At 54.2% G+C, this 18,313-nt stretch overlaps 6 protein-coding genes across 6 annotated transcripts; 3 read left to right on the top strand and 3 right to left on the bottom strand.

Moving 5' to 3' along the window:
- Positions 1-241: 241 nt before the first annotated feature.
- On the bottom strand, positions 242-3,132 carry ACRALDRAFT_2058000 (uncharacterized protein; the record flags this gene model as incomplete). The annotated part of the gene is made up of 3 exons (XM_071021825.1): positions 242-1,982; positions 2,057-2,741; positions 3,108-3,132. The coding sequence occupies 3 exons, from the start codon at positions 3,130-3,132 to the stop codon at positions 242-244; spliced, it is 2,451 nt and encodes an 816-aa protein (XP_070877682.1).
- A 76-nt stretch (positions 3,133-3,208) lies between these two features.
- On the top strand, positions 3,209-4,411 carry ACRALDRAFT_1080407 (uncharacterized protein; the record flags this gene model as incomplete). Its single annotated transcript, XM_071019010.1, has 3 exons — positions 3,209-3,301; positions 3,396-3,940; positions 3,999-4,411. The coding sequence occupies 3 exons, from the start codon at positions 3,209-3,211 to the stop codon at positions 4,075-4,077; spliced, it is 717 nt and encodes a 238-aa protein (XP_070877683.1). The 3' UTR covers positions 4,078-4,411.
- Positions 4,412-4,829: 418 nt separating this feature from the next.
- Positions 4,830-8,527, top strand: ACRALDRAFT_1061804 (uncharacterized protein). Its single transcript, XM_071016480.1, has 4 exons — positions 4,830-5,787; positions 5,915-6,750; positions 6,865-7,539; positions 7,640-8,527. The coding sequence occupies exons 1-4, from the start codon at positions 5,336-5,338 to the stop codon at positions 7,933-7,935; spliced, it is 2,259 nt and encodes a 752-aa protein (XP_070877684.1). The 5' UTR covers positions 4,830-5,335; the 3' UTR covers positions 7,936-8,527.
- Positions 8,307-8,783, top strand: ACRALDRAFT_207800 (uncharacterized protein; the record flags this gene model as incomplete). Its single annotated transcript, XM_071022324.1, has 5 exons — positions 8,307-8,336; positions 8,396-8,452; positions 8,496-8,591; positions 8,721-8,735; positions 8,769-8,783. The coding sequence occupies 5 exons, from the start codon at positions 8,307-8,309 to the stop codon at positions 8,781-8,783; spliced, it is 213 nt and encodes a 70-aa protein (XP_070877685.1).
- Positions 8,784-9,519: 736 nt separating this feature from the next.
- Positions 9,520-12,323, bottom strand: ACRALDRAFT_1080408 (uncharacterized protein). Its single transcript, XM_071019011.1, has 3 exons — positions 11,561-12,323; positions 11,248-11,493; positions 9,520-11,197 (listed from the first exon to the last, which is right to left on the bottom strand). The coding sequence occupies exons 1-3, from the start codon at positions 11,916-11,918 to the stop codon at positions 9,645-9,647; spliced, it is 2,157 nt and encodes a 718-aa protein (XP_070877686.1). The 5' UTR covers positions 11,919-12,323; the 3' UTR covers positions 9,520-9,644.
- Positions 12,324-16,636: 4,313 nt separating this feature from the next.
- Positions 16,637-18,173, bottom strand: ACRALDRAFT_1075164 (uncharacterized protein). Its single transcript, XM_071018339.1, has 3 exons — positions 17,429-18,173; positions 17,157-17,351; positions 16,637-17,077 (listed from the first exon to the last, which is right to left on the bottom strand). Exons 1-3 carry the CDS (start codon positions 17,850-17,852, stop codon positions 16,941-16,943), a joined length of 756 nt encoding a protein of 251 aa, XP_070877687.1. The 5' UTR covers positions 17,853-18,173; the 3' UTR covers positions 16,637-16,940.
- Between the last annotated feature and the right edge of the window lie 140 nt (positions 18,174-18,313).

Below are 18,313 nucleotides of genomic sequence, written 5' to 3' on the forward strand. Positions count from 1 at the left end.
CGATATGGCGAAAAGACTACACCTTGTAGACAGTAGGTACACATCATCATCGTATTGATACCACCATCTGGCGTTCGTAGAAACAATTACAAACATGTTGTATTATATTCTTCCAAGTCCCGTAAACCCGCGATGCATTCCAATTTCACGCCACATGGTAGTTGTCCTCCCCCTTAACGCCCCCCAATGCCCCGACGATCCTAGAGAGACAGGTACAGGCTTAGCCAAAGCGACCCTCCACTCAGAAAGAAACCTCCCTGATCTTGCCCACTTTGCCAATTTCATACTCGACCCAGCGGCCGACACGCGTGCGGCCCGGGACCAACACGCTCGCCGGGTTCATGACGTGGCACCCCTCATACGTGACGCAGAAAGGCGGCGCCGATGTATCGACGAGCACCATGGCTGTGGGGAGGGGGTACAGATGCAGGGCACTAGCGTAGTCCCAGTGCACTGGTCGGATGGCGTTCCGAAAAGGAGCCAGGTAGCCCTGGTCCAGGAGCGTCTTGACGAGCTTGCGGGCCGTTTGGACGTCTTGGGGGACCTGGTTGGGCAGCGGCAGCGGTGCAGGGTTCGCGGCGGCAGTGGTGTCGGGAGCTTCTGCATCCAGGTCCATGACGTCTTCTTGGCCGGGGCCATCTCCCACAGCAGTGGCGTCAGACGACGCAGCAGCGCCAGTCTCTCGCTCCGTTGGAGCGGAACCGCCGTTTACTTTGTCGTCCTGTCGGGAGGGCGATGAAGAGGACTTTAGCCGTACGGCGGTGCGTCGTAGACGAGCGGCGACGTCGTCGCGGAAAAGGACCAGCTCGTGGTTGGGGCCGAAGAGGGTGAGTCGGCTGGGGTTGGATGTCCAGATGGCCTCGCCCTCTGCGGGTTTCGCCTGGCCGTCTGGCACGTCGCGGGCGGCATCGGCGTTGGCGGCGGCAAAGGTGCGGCGGATGCGCGAGGTGAAGAGGTCCGGGGCGGGCTTGCGAGGCAGCGGGACGGCGGCGCCGCCGCCAAAGGATGAGCTCCACGCGTCGTTGTCGCCAGGGACGAAGACGAAGGTGGCGCTCTGCAAAAGGGTGGGGAAGTCGGCCAGGGTGCTGGCGAGGGCGTCGAAGACTTCCTTGTACTCGATGCTGCCGCCGGCGCCTGCGGCCCCCGGACCCCTTGCTAGGACGGCGTGCTGCGTGAAGTTGCCGGTGAGGACAAAGGAGATTGGGGTCTGGCCTTCGGGCTCGGCAGCGTAGAGGGCCAGGATCTTGCGCAGGGCTTGCAGGGTGCGGGGTTGGTCGAGGTTGAGCTCGCCGAGGATGACGATGCGACCGCGGCCCGGGTCGTGGTCGTCGGCGGGACGCCTGGGTAGGAGCCGTTGCTCTAGCTTGCGCATTCGAGACCCGAGGGCGCGCTCGCTACCAACCCCGAGAAAGTCGATCCAGCCGAAGCCACCTCCTATGGTGTTATCTTGGCCTTTTCCGTCGGGTCCGCTCACGCCGAGGGTAGCGCGGCGGGTTTCACAGGGCGGCTGGCCCAGGAAGAAGGCCTGAAGGCGGCCGCCGAGGGTGCCGCCGACTCCGCTGCTGCCGCTGAGGCCCTTGCCGACGGATTCCTCTTCCTCTTCGTAGACACCATCGACGAGGACGATCATGCCGGGGCCGAACCAGGCCGAGTCTTCGGGAATGGCTACGGCTTGCGAGATGTCGAGAGCGATGGTCCCTGTGAGGTCGCTGATGGCCAGGCCACCTGTGGGGAGCACGACCAGCATGCCGAGGAGCATATGGTGGCTGCCGTGACGGCCTAGCAGGTTCGCCACGGGGGTGATCTTGTGGTTTTGTTGATTTGATAATGAGCGTCGTAATGTAGGCGCCCTGGTACTGGCAACGGCGGAGATTTGGAAGGCTTCGTTTCGTAGGAGGCGCTGATGGATGACATTATATCTGTTCCGAAAGAGAGCTGTCTTGTGTGATGCTGGTGGGAGGAGAGACGGTTTAGTAGTTTCCCTGGTTGTTCGACCATTTGTTAGTCTTTGGCCGCAAGTCTTTTCGGGGAGGGAACGGTGAGTCTCTTGACACACCTCTCATAATGCTTCTTCGCAACATTGTAGTGCAGCCTGGGCTGCTCGAAAGCTCCGACTACCTTCAGCCACCTCCTCGGATCATGAAGGCCCTCCTCATCGTCGTCCCCGACATCGGCATCCACACCAAGGCTCGACATTCCGAAACTCTGCTGGCTCTCCTCCCTCGTCAGCGACACGTTCGGCCGCAATCCCATTCGGGTGGTGGAAAAGTCGGCTTCTTCTTCGGCGGCCAGAGACAGAATGCTCCCCTGCCTACTGAGACCTCGGCCGCCACCGATGATCTTGCCACCGCTCATATTTCCATCCAGGTTCTTGAGGATCTCCTTGAGCTCCTTGCTGGTGCCGTCGACAATGACGCCGCCGTTGCGGGCCTTCCACGACTTGGCTACCTCTTCCAGTACCTTCTCGGCCAACCCTTCCTCGCGCCATCCCGAGCCACAATGACGGCCGATAAAGGTGGCGAGCTCCTGCAGCGCCGACGAGGTGAGAGTCAGGCCATGTTTCTTTGTAAAGGTGCGAAAGGCGAGGGGTCGGAGAGTCGCCGGAGGCAGGATGATGGGGAGGATCGCATGTTTGGTCGGGGCGGTGACCTTGAAGGGTTTCAGGGGGTGGACGGGGGTCGCAAAGGCGGGCGAGGACGATGGGATGGCGGATGAGGAAGGCACGGGAGTTTTCGAGTTGCCTTGGAAGATGTGGGCGATTGTGGTCTTTCGCTTGGGAGATATGGCCGGTGGAAGATCCATGTTGGACTGGTTGGCTCGAGTGGTTGCTATGCGTTGAATCGTATCACTGCCATCAATCTGAAGGCTGTAGTTATAAAAGGTACATGGGCAGTTGACTCGATTCTTTCAATTCGGTCTCGACCTACGGTATTGTCGTTATCTGTACGTGGGGCATACCCGATGCCGATCTTGTCCAGGTCGTCCGTCCGGTCCAGCGTTGAGGGATGATTTCGCAGTGGTTGTTTAATTGAAACGCGTCCCAGACGCGTCTTGGTGGTACGTGCGTCTCTCTCCGCGATAAGATAAGGAGTGGCCTGGGTACGTACCGTAATTACCGCATGACAGGTACATCTTGGTCACTTTTTCTCACTTGGGAAGCTGGGGAAGCTCCTCGACACTACAAACGACAACGGTGCTTCTAACAACCATGTTGACAACGACGATTCAAACCGCCTCCCGATATAGAGGCGCATTGCCCTTCCTTCGGACCGTCTCTACCCTCGCATCTAATCCTCGCATTGTCAGTAACCGATTGCACACACCCATACCCACGCCTCTGAAGCACTGCCCAGCTTCGGCAGCACACGACTAACGTATCCGATATGGCCCGATAGAAAGTCTTCCCCCCGGACTCAACGCGAGCGTCTTTCCTCCTAAGCTACCTCGATACGCAGCCTCCGAACCACAGGTTAGCAATCGGCTTTTCGACCAAAGACCCGCCGACGCCGCAGTCTTTCAACGAGAACCAGACCTTCTTATCCATACTCAACGAAATCCTTGCCGAGCATGCGCCAAAGGATGAAGGCCTGATTTCCCAAGCCCGCGCATTTGCGGGTCCTGGCGGAGCCAATCTGGGGTCGGGGGGAATGTTCTTCCCGCAGCAGAGCAAGAGACGATCCAGCAAGTCCACATCGCCGAAGCAAGGAGGAGGGGGCGGCGCCGGCGGTAGCGGAGCCGGCGGTGCCAGCGGTCAGGGCGGGGCCGGTGGTGGTGGTCACGCCGGCTATGTCCATCTCAGCGACTCGAGGAATCCACCAGACTTCGGGCGGATCGCATGGCCCGAGGACATCCTGGGGAGCGTCGAGGTCGACCAAGGAGGCTACATCGTGGGAGAGTTCCAGCCCAGTGGCACATACCGCATTATTACCAATGAGGGAATGTAAGTTGAAAGACCCCTGATGCGCCAAACGAGATGCGGTGGACTGACAGATTCTCAGACTCGGACTGAGCCCATACCTGACAGAGAGGCTCATCGAGAGGCTAAAGGAAGAGGAGAAGAAGGACGCATCTGGTTGAGTTGGTTGAAGGTGGGAATATGAATATGATACCTCATATTTATGCCATTGCCCTATATATGGTCCTCGGTTGGTCAATGGCGTACGAGTCCGACCTTGGCTCGAACGAAGTTACAGAGACTCGTTGTCTTATGAGATGGCCTGCGACACTTCGTACTACCTGGCAGTAGTTGCATCTGCGCGGGGATACTGTCACTTACGAAGTACTAATCTGTAACTATACTTTGTAACTGCTTAGCTTTTGATACTAGGTTGGCACGATGGACCCAAGCTATTATATTGTAGAAAAACAAAGTTTGGCGACTTATCCCAATACAGCCCGATTTGTTGGAAATGAAATAGTTTCTACACACGACTATGTACCGTGAACCCATCAAATGTATGGCTGAGTACATCCGTGTGTACAACGTAGAAACATCTTGCCCCCCACGTCAAAATAAGAAACAGCCTGAGCCACAAAACGCTGATTTACATACATGTATGCACATACTGCGTGGTACAAACTGGCCGCAGGCGCATATATAAGTAACTGCCCTCCTCCTCCCTTGGCCTTTTTTCTCTCCCCCAGCCCACCCTATCAAATCCATACTATAACCACAAGTATCGCGCAGTCAGTACATATGCCAGACTGCAGGTAGTCAGACTTGGCCCAAGTCGTGTTCTAACCGGTTAGTTATCTTCATCCCAATATTGGTAAAGTGGAACTGATGTATTCCCGTGGGATATTGGACTAACCTATTTCAAGTTAGCAGATATTCGTACAGCAGATACCAAGATCGAAGCAGGGGAATGACCAGTGTCGGGCCCACTACGAGAATGTGCAGGGCGCGAGCACAGACCACCATCGCGTATCATTGGAAGTGGGGATAGTGAGAGCTCACACGGTGCCGCTTGGACCAATGGCCCCGCCCCATCTGCAGTCCAACAAAACCCCCCCTCCATCCTCCAACTTCGTCATGTCTTTTGACCCAACATCCTACATACAACACGTACTTCGAAACCCTGCTCCATACTAATTATCCACTCATCAACCCCCTCCCCGTCAATTCAATCCGCACCCCCTCATCTTACCAAGAAAATCAAAAAGAAGGAAAAACCCCGGGCTTTAAAGTGTACCCTACTGTGGCAACACCCCCCCTGGTAATTAATTCGCCCATCTCATAGGCGAGGCGACCCGTCCTGGCCCGTCTGGCGCCGCACCCCCCCACCAGCCAGCCTCAAGGGCAACGCCAAACGAACCGACCGACCTGCACCACGACATGTCCCATTCGAGGGGCTTCGACGACGAGGAGCTCACTATAACCCTATCTCCATCCCAAGTTCGCCGTCGACCGCATAATGAGACATACCCAGCCACGTCTTCCCATCGCAAAGACCCATCTTCGACTACTGCCACCGCTTCTGGACAACCTCCCCGCGTGACCGAAACCGGAGCCGCCGCCAACATGTCTTCTGTCGGTTCTGGCTCCGGTCTTCCGACCGTCCGCGAGAGAATCAAAACCGAGCAACGTATCGGCGCCTACAAGGTCGTCAAGACCCTCGGCGAGGGCTCCTTCGGCAAGGTCAAGCTGGCCGTTCACATTAGCACCGGTCAGCAGGTCGCCCTCAAGATCATCGCCCGCAAGAAGCTCATCAGCCGTGACATGGCCGGTCGTGTCGAGCGAGAGATTGAATATCTTCAGCTTCTGAGGCATCCCCATATCATTAAACTGTACGCCCACGCCCTTGATCCACACTATTGTCTCCTTCCCCCCTTCCTCCTCCCCCTCCTTCTCCTAACCCCTAACCACCAACAAGCCAGCTAGACAGGTTGCTTAACTTTTTTTCCCCCATTCCAGATACACTGTCATCAAGACCCAGAACGAGATCATCATGGTCCTCGAATATGCCGGCGGCGAATTGTTTGACTACATTGTCCAGAACGGTCGCATGAAGGAAGCAGAGGCCCGCCGTTTCTTCCAACAAATGCTTTGCGCTGTCGAATACTGCCACCGCCACAAGATCGTCCATCGCGACCTCAAACCCGAGAATCTCCTCCTCGACGATCAGTTAAACGTCAAAATCGCCGATTTCGGCCTGAGCAATATCATGACCGACGGCAATTTTCTCAAGACATCCTGCGGGAGCCCCAACTATGCCGCGCCCGAGGTTATCGGCGGAAAACTCTACGCCGGCCCCGAAGTCGACGTCTGGAGCTGCGGCGTCATCCTGTACGTTCTGCTGGTCGGCAGGCTCCCCTTCGACGACGAGCACATCCCCAGCCTCTTCGCCAAAATCGCCCGCGGCACCTACAGCATCCCCCAATGGATGAACACCGGCGCTGCGAACCTCATTAAGAAAATGCTGGTCGTGAATCCCGTCCAGCGCGCCACCATCAAAGATATCAGGGACGATCCCTGGTTCACCACCGACCTGCCCGCCTACCTGCAGCCGCCCGTGGAAGAGTTCTACGACACGGGAGTGGACCCCAACAAGGCCATCCGGAAGAGCGACATCGCCCCCAACGCAAACACCAAGGTCCAGGAGAAGCTGCACGAGGAAGTAACTGAGAAGATTAGCAAGACCATGGGATACGGCAAGAGGGATGTCGAGGAGGCCCTCGAAGCAGATGAGCCGTCGGCCATCAAGGACGCCTACTTGATCGTCCGCGAGAACAAGCTCATGCAAGTGAACGGTGCGTTGAACTGTTCTTCCCACTGTTTCTCCCTCCCTTCTCCTCGACCGTCCCCCAGACCACGCTGCCCAAAGGGAGCGCGCCCATGTTAATCCGTTCGTGTATGGTGTGTAGAAAGTCTAGGCAGCCTCACGATCGATCCGGAAGCATCCAATAGCCCCATGCCCAGCGCCTCATCTGCCCGGTCAGGAACCTCCGCCACAGGCGTTCCACGCCCATACATCAGCAAAGTCGGCGTCCTCCCGTCCAGTCTGCCAGACTATCACAAGGCATACGTAGAGCGCGAAAAGGCGGGGATCGAAGACACTCCATCGCCGCCCGCCCTGCCGGACGAACCCGACGGCGTCAAACGTACCGAAGCCGAGCGAGAGGAGATGGCCCGTCGTCTCAAGCCCCACTCCAAGAATCAGCACCGACTCGAAGAAGGCAGCAGGCGACCCCAGGGCCTGACACCTGTGTCGGGACCCCCTCCCAAGAGAATCAAGCCTGTGCGATGGCAATTCGGTATCCGTTCGCGTAGTGCGCCCTGGGAGGCCCTGCTATGCATCCACAAAGCTTTGCACAAACTCGGCGCCACGTATGTGCCGGACGAAGACTACGAGAAGGCCCATAGCGATGTCGACGACCAGGAAGGGAGCGCCGGAGGCAGCTTCGACGACGGGTTCGGGAGCGGTAGCGGGACGCAGCCGTCGCAGCGTGGTAGCAATTCGGCCGCGAGCATCGATCCGCAAAAGAGATATAAACTGCCGGCCGATCCATGGCATATCAAGGTCCGCTGGGAAACAAGACGTAAGACAAATCCCATCGCCGGGTATTTCCGAAGGAGCCGTGGATCTGGAAAGGGGTTGCGGGAGGAAGAGAGAGAAGACTAGGCTAACTGGAAGATCAGTACTCCACAAACACTCGTCAGAACCGCCAGAGCGCACCCGAAACAGAGACAGGGGCAAGACGCCCGAAGACTATAGCGTGTACGACGACGACGGCGGTGCCCAGCGAGAATTCGTTGCGCTCCACCTCGACATCCAGATCTACGAGATGGAGCCCACGGTATACCTGGTCGATTTCAAGTGTTCCGGCTACGAAACGGCGGAGCGCCGCCTCCTCGACGAGAAGGCCGTCACGAGCCCGTTCCCCTTCCTCGACATGGCGGCGAAGCTTATCATGCAGCTTGCCGAAGCCGACTGAAGGGTCCGTTTCATCCGGGTCGATCGCTCCATCTGGTTTTGTTTCGTTTTCTTCGTGACTCGCGGCAATAGGCAGATTGGGTTTCGGTGCAAGGGAAGAGGGAAAAGAAAATAAGCCAATGGTTATGGTGTCAGGCAGGTCATGACGACCTCGTATTTTTCATGACTAAGGAGTTCTTGGGATCATCAGGGGGTATCAGTTTGGTATAGGGGAGGAAGCAGGGGAAAGGGGATGACTTCATACTGGCCGTCCAAGGGGGAGGATGTTCTCACCCGACGACTTGGGTATATCCCACATTGCAGAAAGGAAACAAAGAAGGGAAGACAGAAAAGAGAAAGAACGACAAGTCCGACTACCGGACATGAGTTAATATGTTTGTGGCTTGGTGTTTCCCCCACTGCGTGAGATCTAAGCATAGTCATAACACATGTTTTTGGGGGATTGGCTGGTGATGATGAAGCCTAAGCTGAGAGTTCAGGGTGAGGGGGTGTTAAAAGTGATGGCTCGGGACGAGTCGGTGTGAAAACGAGGGGTTAATAAGGCCTGGAAACTCGTGCTAGTTGCCGCACAGAGTTAAACAGGACGTGGCGGGCAAGGAATATGAAACATCCATTTCCCCTGGATTTTCGGGGGAAGATGGCGAAATGGACGTAGGTGTGGGAATTTATCTTGGTCAAGGTTCAAGTTAATTCACGAGTTTCCTTCCCGTTTATAATTAACTCGGGAGGGCTCCCAAATCGGAAGTATTTCGACTTCTATGTACGGATATGGTGATGTCTTCCCAGCCAACCGGATTCCAGGTGCCACGCCACGCAACGCCACCACTTGCGTAGCGATTGTACCCGTAAGTAGCTTGCCCGGGGCCCGAGGACCGGGTCCATCTCAAGGCGTCTCGGGTCCGCTCTCGGCGGCCTGATAGAATGCGGCAAACGGTAAGCTATAATCCATCCACAAGCAAGTGTATATAAGCATTATTAGACATCAACCACTGAACCCAATCTCCATATAAGGAATGTAGTGTGTCATGTCATGATGCGTGGTGGCATGGGGAACGGGCGAGACAGGTCTGCCTAGGTTAACTGGAGAGCATAATCCGATGGCTGACGGGTGTGCTTTGGATGCAACTAGATTTCATGTAGCGCATTGGACCGCCCTGTGCTACCTTAGTTCACGAGGCGGCCTAATGTCCATCGCAGTTCCCAGCACGACGGGTCGAGTCGGGTTCTGAGATGAGGGCAGACGTTCGATAAAGTTTCCATGTTGGGTCTGGTGTAAGTACCGGTGTTCTCATCTCAGCCATGGCAACAGCCACAGCTTGACAGTTCAGCCCGCCTGGTAACAAAGGGTAAAACGGTCGCCGTCATTTTAAGGTACGGACGGTACACTACGCACCAGAGCTGAGAGAGGCTGAGAGGCTGAGGTGCTAACAGCGGCAACCGTTTGCACGACATCCCCTCATGTCTTGCTTCGAACAGCCGCCATTATTGAATCCAATACTGCAAGTCTTCTTTAAGGAGGGGTAAAAGAAAGTAGAACACAGTGAGGGAAGCGGGGAAGACAAAGAAAGAGATAAGCAACCTGTGAAGCTCAAAGTCTACTTCGGCATCTATGCCGCCTATTGTTCTGATGGGATGTGCTTCACCTCAGCCCCTGTCTACTCTGGAATACAGGCTCAGGAGTAAAGCCTTGTTCGGGCGCCGCAAGCGTTCTCATCCCTCTGGTGAATCATAGATTCGGTCTTCGCGCTCCAAGTCCATCAAGGATTCAACCTCGGAGGCGTTCGCCCGGGCGACCATCCATGGAGCATACTTGCCTTTGGCTGGGGCAAAATCAGAGACAGAGAGTCCTACTCGTTCAGCTTGCCACAGCCGGTTCTCCCAAAGAGTTTGGCCTGGAACCTTGACCTTCTCCTCATCGAAGATAATTGTGTCATTGATGGCTGACACGTTGCGCGAGTACAGGCCGACATCGATGGCATTCGGCACTTGCCCCCCTGACTTGATGCCCCCAAAGTAGAAATGCTGGAGCGTAGATCCAAAGCCACTGCTGTGCTTTCCATCGCCCGACTGGTAGAAGGACGCCTGGCCGGTTCTGAACGTCGAGAGTCGGCTTCCCACCAGGCGCTGGCTGGTGTCCCGAGCAACCGCAGTAAAGGCCTCAAGGCCAGTCGCAAAGACGGGGTCACCCTGGATCTCGATGTACAATCCTTGATCCAGCTCAGCTTCGATGCTGAGGTTATTCGCCGGGCTCCTCGAGTAGCTAGAGTTGACGTATAGCGGGTACGAGTAGACAGAGAAATAAGATCTCGGCCCTTGCGCCTCGTCTGCCCCGGCGATGGTCATATTGTTGATTTGGTTCCTGCCATAAGAAGCTACGGCGCCCAGGTTGTTGTATGCCAAGGCTTGAGCCCAAGTGGATTGTTGTGAGCCACTCCGTGTGGCCATCTCCCCTTTGACAGATATGTTGCGTTGCACGTGGAGGCTGTATGCGAGGCCCTCGTTTATCCAAGAGTCGTTCTGGCGCGTTTCGTGAGAAATGCGAATAATCGGCTCCGGCGCCTCGACCTCGGGAGTCCGACCGGTGGTGATAGAGCCTTCCTCATCGAGCCACACGAATATTTTGCCCGTCACAACCCAGTAGTCCTGGATCCTATCCGTCAGGAACGCAGACTTCTTGTCGTCGTAGATGCCGACCACTCGAAGCCTGAAAGTGTGCTCGTTGCCGTCGCATAGAAGAGGTAGCCAAGGCGAAATGTCGATTTCATGTTCTCGAAGGTCGAACGCCTCCAGTCCCACGATAGGTCGATGTAAGCTCGGGACGACGCCTCCAGTGAAGATCACAGGAAAAGGCCAAACCGCGCCGGCTAGCTTGTCGTCGATATACACCTGCACTTCCCTAAAAGGACTCAACCCGGGAAGCAGGCCGACTGTCTTATTGAAGGCCGCCACATCGCTCTGGAGAACATTGCTCCACCAAAACTCTTCGGACGCTTGCCCATTGGCCGAAACGGAGAATACGGCCTTTTTCACATTTCGCGGAAAGCTGATCGTGTTGACGGCCTGTTGCTGCGGGACGGTCCAGGCGCTGCTTGCACCCGTTGCTCCCTTTCTGGCCGAGATGGGAATGACCGAATCTGCTGGGGGAGAGCCGTGATGGACGGTATTGCTCTTGAAGAACGTAGCAGTTAATGTGCAGTTGAAAGAACCGGTGTACTTTTCATCTTTCAACTTGTCAGTCCCTCGGCCTTGGGCCCTTAGATCAACTGGAAACGATGGAGAGCCGTAGAGAGACGGAAGGACAAAAAGAGCCTACTGATGAGGTTGCCCAGATCGAAGATGAGCGTCTGGGTTGACTTCCAGAGGCTGAGATAATGGGTCATGTCCTTCCAATAGGTCCAGACAATACCAGGTGACGGCTTCGGCTCCGCAGTGGAAGTCCGCCAGACTTCGGTATCGTTGAAGAACATAAGCGCAAGGCGGTCAAACTGACGTCCGGCCGAGCTGACGGTTAAGTTCATGATGACCCTGTCGAAATCGCAGCCCGGCGGCTTATACTGTCCTGAGAGTCAAAAGTTTCAGTAAGTTTGTACAAGTCGCGATGGATGGAAGGGTTATGTGCGACGCACCCACGAAGGGTTTGCCGTAGCTGAAGCCAAAGGTATGCTCCATCAGAAGCATCGTGCAGGAAGGTTCCCCTAGCGTCTCAGCTGCGCCGGGACTGGTGCCCGTACCCTGTAGCACAGGTCCCGACGGTCCCAGGACCGGCTGCGCAACCTGGACACATTCGAGAGGGGCCTCGGGCCACGTGTGGCCTTCAGAAGGAATTGTGGTTTTCGTTTGAAGGTCGTGCCCGGCACGATCGGGCTGGTCCTGGAGCACTAGCGAATCATGCTCTAACTCTGCGCTATGTTTAAGTTGGCCCTCGAGCCCAAGTGCCGAAGTTACAGCTAGGAATAGAGTGAGATGAGTTCCGACAGGTCGCATGGTTGATTCCTTGTCAATCCCGAAAGAACCGCTCCGCTTCTGTTGTAGAGGTTGCTGTCTGCAGAGTTCAGTAGTGAGCTGAAGGTTGAATCATGTTTGTCGGACGGTTGGAAGCTAGTTATAGGAAGCTTTGCGCGTGACCCGTCTGAGGCACGCAATCAGAATAAGACGGGAATATGGACATCTGTCCTAGAAGCTTTGTGCTAGTGTTTGAGGAGTTTCAACGCTTGGTGAGATTGATGGATGATAAAGTTGCGATCGCACGACAATAAAATGAGACTTCTGAAAGTTTAGCAAGAAAGTAAGATGCATAGAACAGCTTATGAGACAGGGATCGGCATCGCCAGCGTGATATTCCTGTCAGGGTCGTGTTGGGTGGGGGGAGTTGAATAATTACCATCCATGCTCCCAGTGTCTCGGCATCGTTGCTCAAAAGGTGGGGAGAGGGGAAGAGGGGGAAATATGGGAAATGGTTAGGAACGAAAATGAAACCGGAACGGAGAAACATTGTGCACGTTTACAACGTACGTAAATAATGATATAAATAGCCACATGATGTAATTATGCAATTAGAACGTAATTTGCCAGAAATGATTTGTAAGGATGAAACGGATATATTATGTAATCCATCGTTGACGCGTTACGAAGTAGTTTCGGGTTCGTGCCGAACGTGCGACGACTACGAAGTACAGAGCAATTTTGCACAAGTCCCTCGACGCGTCGAGAGCTGTCTATGTTCCCCTGAACTCCTTCAATGCTGCACCCAATGATGCACCGAATATTGCACCGAATACTGCACCCAATACTGCGCTGCACTTCTTCACCCAAGATGCCGCACTACCCCATCGCCGCCCAGACCACAACCCGAATTCCAAACGCAAAGGGAAAAACTCTCAGGGGGAACCGTCGTCCCCATCGTCCGTGTCATCGGGCCCTCCCCTTTGGTGCGACCAAGAGCACGTCGGCTCGCTGCTGTAGCTGTCCCAAAACCGTCGGCGCGCATCCCTAGCCACTTCAGGGTCCGGCGTCAGGTGTTGGTAGTAGTTGAAGAGGGAGAACTCGTCACGCGTCATGATATAGCTGTGCGGCTGCGCAAAGAGCCTGCACCAGATCTGATGTAGTGCCGTCAAGAGTATGGTCTGGGATATCAAGTCATTGGCGCCCTCTGAAGTTTCCCGCGCCCGGCGAAGGGTCTCGGAAACGATCCTCTTAAACATCGCCTGCCACGGATGGGAAGCGTCCCTCCCTGGGTCACTACCCGTTGGTTTGTCTCCGTACATGCTTAGGGTTACTTCGCACGCTCCAGTCGTTATCGCGTCCTTCCCTCTGTCGTACGCAAGCCGTCTCAAGGGAAGAGTATACAATAGCGATCCCGATCTTGTTATTGGGACGTTGTCCAGGTAGTATTGGACGACCAGTCTGATGTGTAGGTCGGGGCTCTGCTCCAATATTATCGTCGCAGCGATGTACGGCGTGTAGTATATCAGGTGGATGAGGAGCGGCACCAGGCAGTCGGGCGGCAGTCGGCTAAAGATGTCCTGCCAGGCGACGGTGTGTACGTCCTGCAAGGCAGGACGCGGCTGGGGAAGCTTGGATGCGTGATATTGTTCTTTCATGACGATCATCTTATGACGGTCTAGATCCTGGGCCGGGGAGGTGGAGGAGGAGAAGATTGTAAAAAAGCTTGAGCTGCGAGGATGAGAAGTTAGGGGAAGACGAGTCGTGAGATACATGTCTATATATAATCATATGCACTTGGCCCCACGGAACCGACCTGGTATCTACGGAGCTGATGTTGTCAACAAGGTTCGAGTATGAAAAGTAAAATCGTCCCGGCCATGTCCACAAGAAGGTTTTATTAAGTTGTGTGCCTAAACTGCGGACCGAAAGTAAAGTGCGCAATAGACCTTGGCCACCACCACCTTGTCCTCTGTGATAGTCACGAGCCCGTGGCAACTGGACGAATGCAGAGTGATCACAAGCGACCACCGGAGGTGGGTTCCCAGTTTCATTAAGAGCCCTTCGCCCGGCGTTCCCGGATCCAACTGCGCGGAATAGCCGTGAGATCCTTGGATGTCCACTAGTGCCTTGGCACGAGTGGCAGAACGTGGGTGTTACCTCGAGTGCGTGCGGAGCACCTAGCGACGTGGACAAGGATAGCGAAGGGGAGTGATGGGGCCACACTATGTATACTAAAGCTGTCCGACGCCACGGTACTTGGATATTTTATCTGTGTTTCGTCCAGCCAGGTCGAGAAATTGAAGGTTACGGAGGCATCGTATTAATAGGAGAAGTATTCTTATGCGAGGTACTATATTATAATTACCTAGGTAGTCTACGTAAGGACGTGGTTGAGTGTGTGCGTATAATCAGCCACTAGGACAATCATGAGCGAATAGATACATTAACATTAATACTTTAGCTCGCTTCAAGTACTCCGAAGTACGAGTACATACAACAGTCGCAACTCAACCACATCTACAGCCTCGAAGCCGAAAAAACTCAACGTAGGTTAGGCGGTGCGGCTGAGTCAGCCAAAGTGTCGAGTAGCAGCCCCATAACCCAGGTACAAAATACCCCTGGGCTTATATACTATACCTAGGTAATTACGTTATAGATCTTCACGAAGTCTGCTTAGAAATTTGAGAAACCTCCTACCAACCGTCCAAGAGCAATTTTCTGAAAACTCAGCCGGTGGAAGTACAAGAAACATAGTTGAAGTATTGAGATTTTTGAAATCACATGGTTGGTTGTATGGGCGCGCTCTGGTGCGCTACACAAGGCAAGTTCCTTGACGCTTCAAGACCACCGAATACTCTAGTTTTCGTACGAATAAGCGACGGTCCATCTTGGCGACCAAAGCGGCGGATGCCGTTGAGAGGAGCCCAATACCAAGTCATGAGCGACATGACACAGGTACTCGGTGTTACTTGACACGACAGACCCCTTTATAGGGACCTTTTACGTTGGACCGACAATTCCGACAATGCTGGGGGTTTCGAAAACTTCTTACGGAAAGGAGAAAATCCCGAGAAACAGGAGAATTGGACAGAACTGACGTGACGAAATGGTGATCTGTTGCAAAGCACGATGTACTCTATACATTCAGACAGCATCTTGAGATCACGAATTTCGTCGCCTGGTGGTGGCACTGCAGTCGTGGTCGAAACACTGGGACTAGGAAAGGCACTTCAGGGCAGAGCCAATGGTTGGCGGAGCCCATGGGCGAGTTGAAGGTAAGGGTCTGATATCCGGGAGAAAGAACAAGAAAACGAAAAGAAAGAAAAGAAAGACGCTAAGCCCCTGTGCCAAGGTGCCAAGAAACCTTATTTGGTCTCAGCTTTACGGTCGCGTTTACACTATTCCATGAAAAATTCCCGGTCGCGTTTTACCTCGTGGCTAATAAACATGGAAATCTAACATCTCGAATGGGCATGGTTCTCACTCGAGGTTCGTTTCGTGCTGTCTTCCCAAGCCAAGGCTTTACAACGGAGGCCTATTTCCACGAGGACACCTTACGTTACTGTGATCCCGCCGCCGGAATCCCTGGTCGGCTTGCCCCTGAACATTGAAATACGCTACGTTATATTATCTCGCGGGGCTACATATATCGTACTAAGTACTGCCTTATTACTACGGGAACACGCCAACCTTCTCGGGTTAGGCCAGGTTATGGTTCCTGAAGTCATGTTCCCGTCACTTACATAGCGCGTCTCTTCCCACAGAATTTCCGCGGTCTGCTGCCGAGTCGTGCTAACAGGGCTCTTCGTGTAAGCACGTGCCGTAACGGCGGAGGTAAAGGCTTGTCTTCGCTCGTCTTTGGTTTACTGCCTCTTGTTGGTGTGGTGCGGTTCACTAATTAGTGTTTCAGCTTGCCTCTAGCGCAATTGGATCGTGGACGGAGTCTGCTCAAGGCGGCAGCTGGAGGACTGGTACCTACATTCATGAATGGGTAGTGATATAAGTGAGCTACTTAGTAGTCTCGCTACGAAACCATGGTACATACATGCCAAGACGACGAAGTTATCGTCTGGTCCTTGTCCTCAACGGCTAACTTGGACTATTACCCACCACACATAATCCCGTCTTCGGTCAGCGAGCTCTGGGAACGACTCAAAATTTGGACCAGGGCGATGCCGAGAAGTCATGCCACTTACACTTGACATTGAGATTGAGGGGTCTCACGAACAATTAAAGTTTGCGCTAGCAAGGCCTCTAAGGCGGGGTCACCGCACGTGGCGCTCGCTTCTCGTTCGCATTTGCCGTTCACCTGCCTATTCGTAATCCGCTAATAAAAGCGTTGACTTTTGGCTGAAGCATCAAAAATTCGACCACCGGACATGGACATGGTGAAACAGCCTGCCCGTTTGCGCCGCCGCCGACACATATGTACGAAGTACCGTACCTAGTGTACAACTACGTACGGTAACTGCGAAAATCTCTTTGCCCCACTGTAGGTGCTGTGAATCGTGTTCCTGCGCGAGTCAATTTTTATTTTCCCCGTCTCTTCCGGCCCGGTCAACAAATCAAGAAGTCCGGTCTTCCCGGTGCGTGCGCCGGGTCCCTGTATAGGCCAGGCCATCGTCGACGACACCGCATCTCTGGCTCGCCATGACATGACGCCAACCAATCCACTACCGAGCTCACCTCCGTGCTGTCAATTGACTCTCCACGTGTAGTTCTATCGTGCGGTTTTATTCGAAGGCGTATTAGTTCGATGAACAGCTCTATTTTTAAACCTTGGGACGAGAATATCTCAGCCGGATGTGTTTTTGTCGTTATCGGAACCAACCAGCCCTATGACGCAGCCTCCCAGTAAGAAGTACTTCGTATAATATTAGTACACGAGTCTATGGGTGAGTAATAGACGTATTATACATTTCAATTTCCAAATGACCACAAGCCCAGCCCGGCCGGTGGAGAAGGGGACCGAGAGCAGTGCCAAAGAGGGGAGGGGGTCTGTTTCCTCTCAACCACCTTCGTAAGAGGATGTTCTGAAGAACGGGTTACCCAAGGTTAGGTTCACCGCTTTCCAACTTTCCAACCCCACGATTTCAGGACCCTGACAACTTTTGGCAATATGGCAGCAGTCAGAGGGACACGAATAAAGATGAGGCTCTTGTGGATGGCGTATGCCAGGGCGAGCTGTGTTCCAAGACCTAGAGGGACAATAGTTCGTCAGTGACCCTGCCTTGCATGGAAAAGAACTTGAGCATATAATATGTAGGCTGGACTTACTCGCTTCTGCCCGGTTGCGCTCCTCGGCCTTTTCCACTCCCCAGGTAGCCATTTCAATGTGCTCGCTTATCGTCTCACTTCCAATCTGTTCCATCTCGGCCCTTTTAAACGCCCCTCGAAATTCGCGCCACTTGTTCTGCACTGCTTCGGGTATCAAGGCCTGGGTGTGGGAAACAATCCATTCCTCCACCACGCCTATTCATTATCGCGTCAGTACATGACTCCGTAAACCACATGGAAAGGGAAAAAGAAGAAGAAAGAAACCGTCTTACCTATCTTCTCCGTACCGACCACCTTGACGAGAAGAAAGCAAAAGGGGAAATCAAGCACGCTCAATGCTAGATAGACGCCCAGTGCAGTCCAGCCGTATTGCTTAGACATTCTCTTCAGTCTCCCACTCAGTGACAGCGCCTCTTCGCCGGCCTGGCCCTGGGACGCTTTACGGTTCGCGGAGGAAGAGAAAGGTCGTCGACCGGTTCGAAATGATGTCGGGTTCCGGCATATCGCCCGAAACACGCCTCGGTTGTTCAAAGGTCTCGTTCCATGTCTAATTCCCCTGCTGAGTGTTAGGTATGGCGTCGTGCCAACTCTCCCGGCTGTCGCTTGCCGAGTCCACACGGCTTCCCAGAAGGCACAAACTTGCGCCGTCGTGGATGGCCGTGTTCTCGGCACAACGCGGAAGACAGCCCCCAACATGATGTCCTCGACCCGTCCTGTTTTTTTCCACCCCGGCAGTCAATCGAGACGAGTGTGTCAAGTTCGTGTCGTGATCGGTCGATGCAGGAAGTCGGTCGAGGAACAGGGCGATTGGCGAATCCAGAGAGTGGGATTGCGGTGACGAGGGGGGCTTATCGGGTGATAAGACCCTTAACGAACTGCTTCGAAATATTCGGAGGCGTTGGGAATGCGAATGTTTGGAGCTTTAAGTCTGCGTTTCGTCTTTTCTTTCTTTCTTTCCTTTTTCCATTATTTTTTTTTCCTCCTTCCAGATAAGGTGCAGCCGTATCATGATGAAATCGGTACGGAGTACATGTCAATCCCGCCCCGAGGTAACGTCAGCTGCAGTACGTGCATCGCTTATCTCAGCAAACCCAGTCTTTTTCAATGCATGCCCTTCCTTGTCCGGTCCCCCACGGCACTTGCATTGTATTACCAAG

Source organism: Sodiomyces alcalophilus (genome assembly GCF_042370955.1).
Source record: "Sodiomyces alcalophilus JCM 7366 unplaced genomic scaffold ACRALscaffold_2, whole genome shotgun sequence".
Lineage (NCBI taxonomy): Eukaryota > Fungi > Ascomycota > Sordariomycetes > Glomerellales > Plectosphaerellaceae > Sodiomyces > Sodiomyces alcalophilus.

Bases quoted from the DNA above. Each gene is read 5' to 3' on its own strand.
- ACRALDRAFT_1061804 (XM_071016480.1), top strand. From the start codon at position 5,336: ATGTCCCATTCGAGGGGCTTCGACGACGAGGAGCTCACTATAACCCTA. The intron at 5,788-5,914 runs GTACGCCCACGC...CCCCCATTCCAG, and splicing joins CATCCCCATATCATTAAACT to ATACACTGTCATCAAGACCC. The intron at 6,751-6,864 runs GTGCGTTGAACT...TATGGTGTGTAG, and splicing joins CAAGCTCATGCAAGTGAACG to AAAGTCTAGGCAGCCTCACG.
- ACRALDRAFT_1080408 (XM_071019011.1), bottom strand. From the start codon at position 11,918: ATGCGACCTGTCGGAACTCATCTCACTCTATTCCTAGCTGTAACTTCG. The intron at 11,494-11,560 runs GTGCGTCGCACA...TTTGACTCTCAG, and splicing joins CTACGGCAAACCCTTCGTGG to GACAGTATAAGCCGCCGGGC. The intron at 11,198-11,247 runs GTAGGCTCTTTT...CATCGTTTCCAG, and splicing joins CGATCTGGGCAACCTCATCA to TTGATCTAAGGGCCCAAGGC.
- ACRALDRAFT_1075164 (XM_071018339.1), bottom strand. From the start codon at position 17,852: ATGTTGGGGGCTGTCTTCCGCGTTGTGCCGAGAACACGGCCATCCACG. The intron at 17,352-17,428 runs GTAAGACGGTTT...GATAATGAATAG, and splicing joins GGTCGGTACGGAGAAGATAG to GCGTGGTGGAGGAATGGATT. The intron at 17,078-17,156 runs GTAAGTCCAGCC...TTGTCCCTCTAG, and splicing joins GCGCAACCGGGCAGAAGCGA to GTCTTGGAACACAGCTCGCC.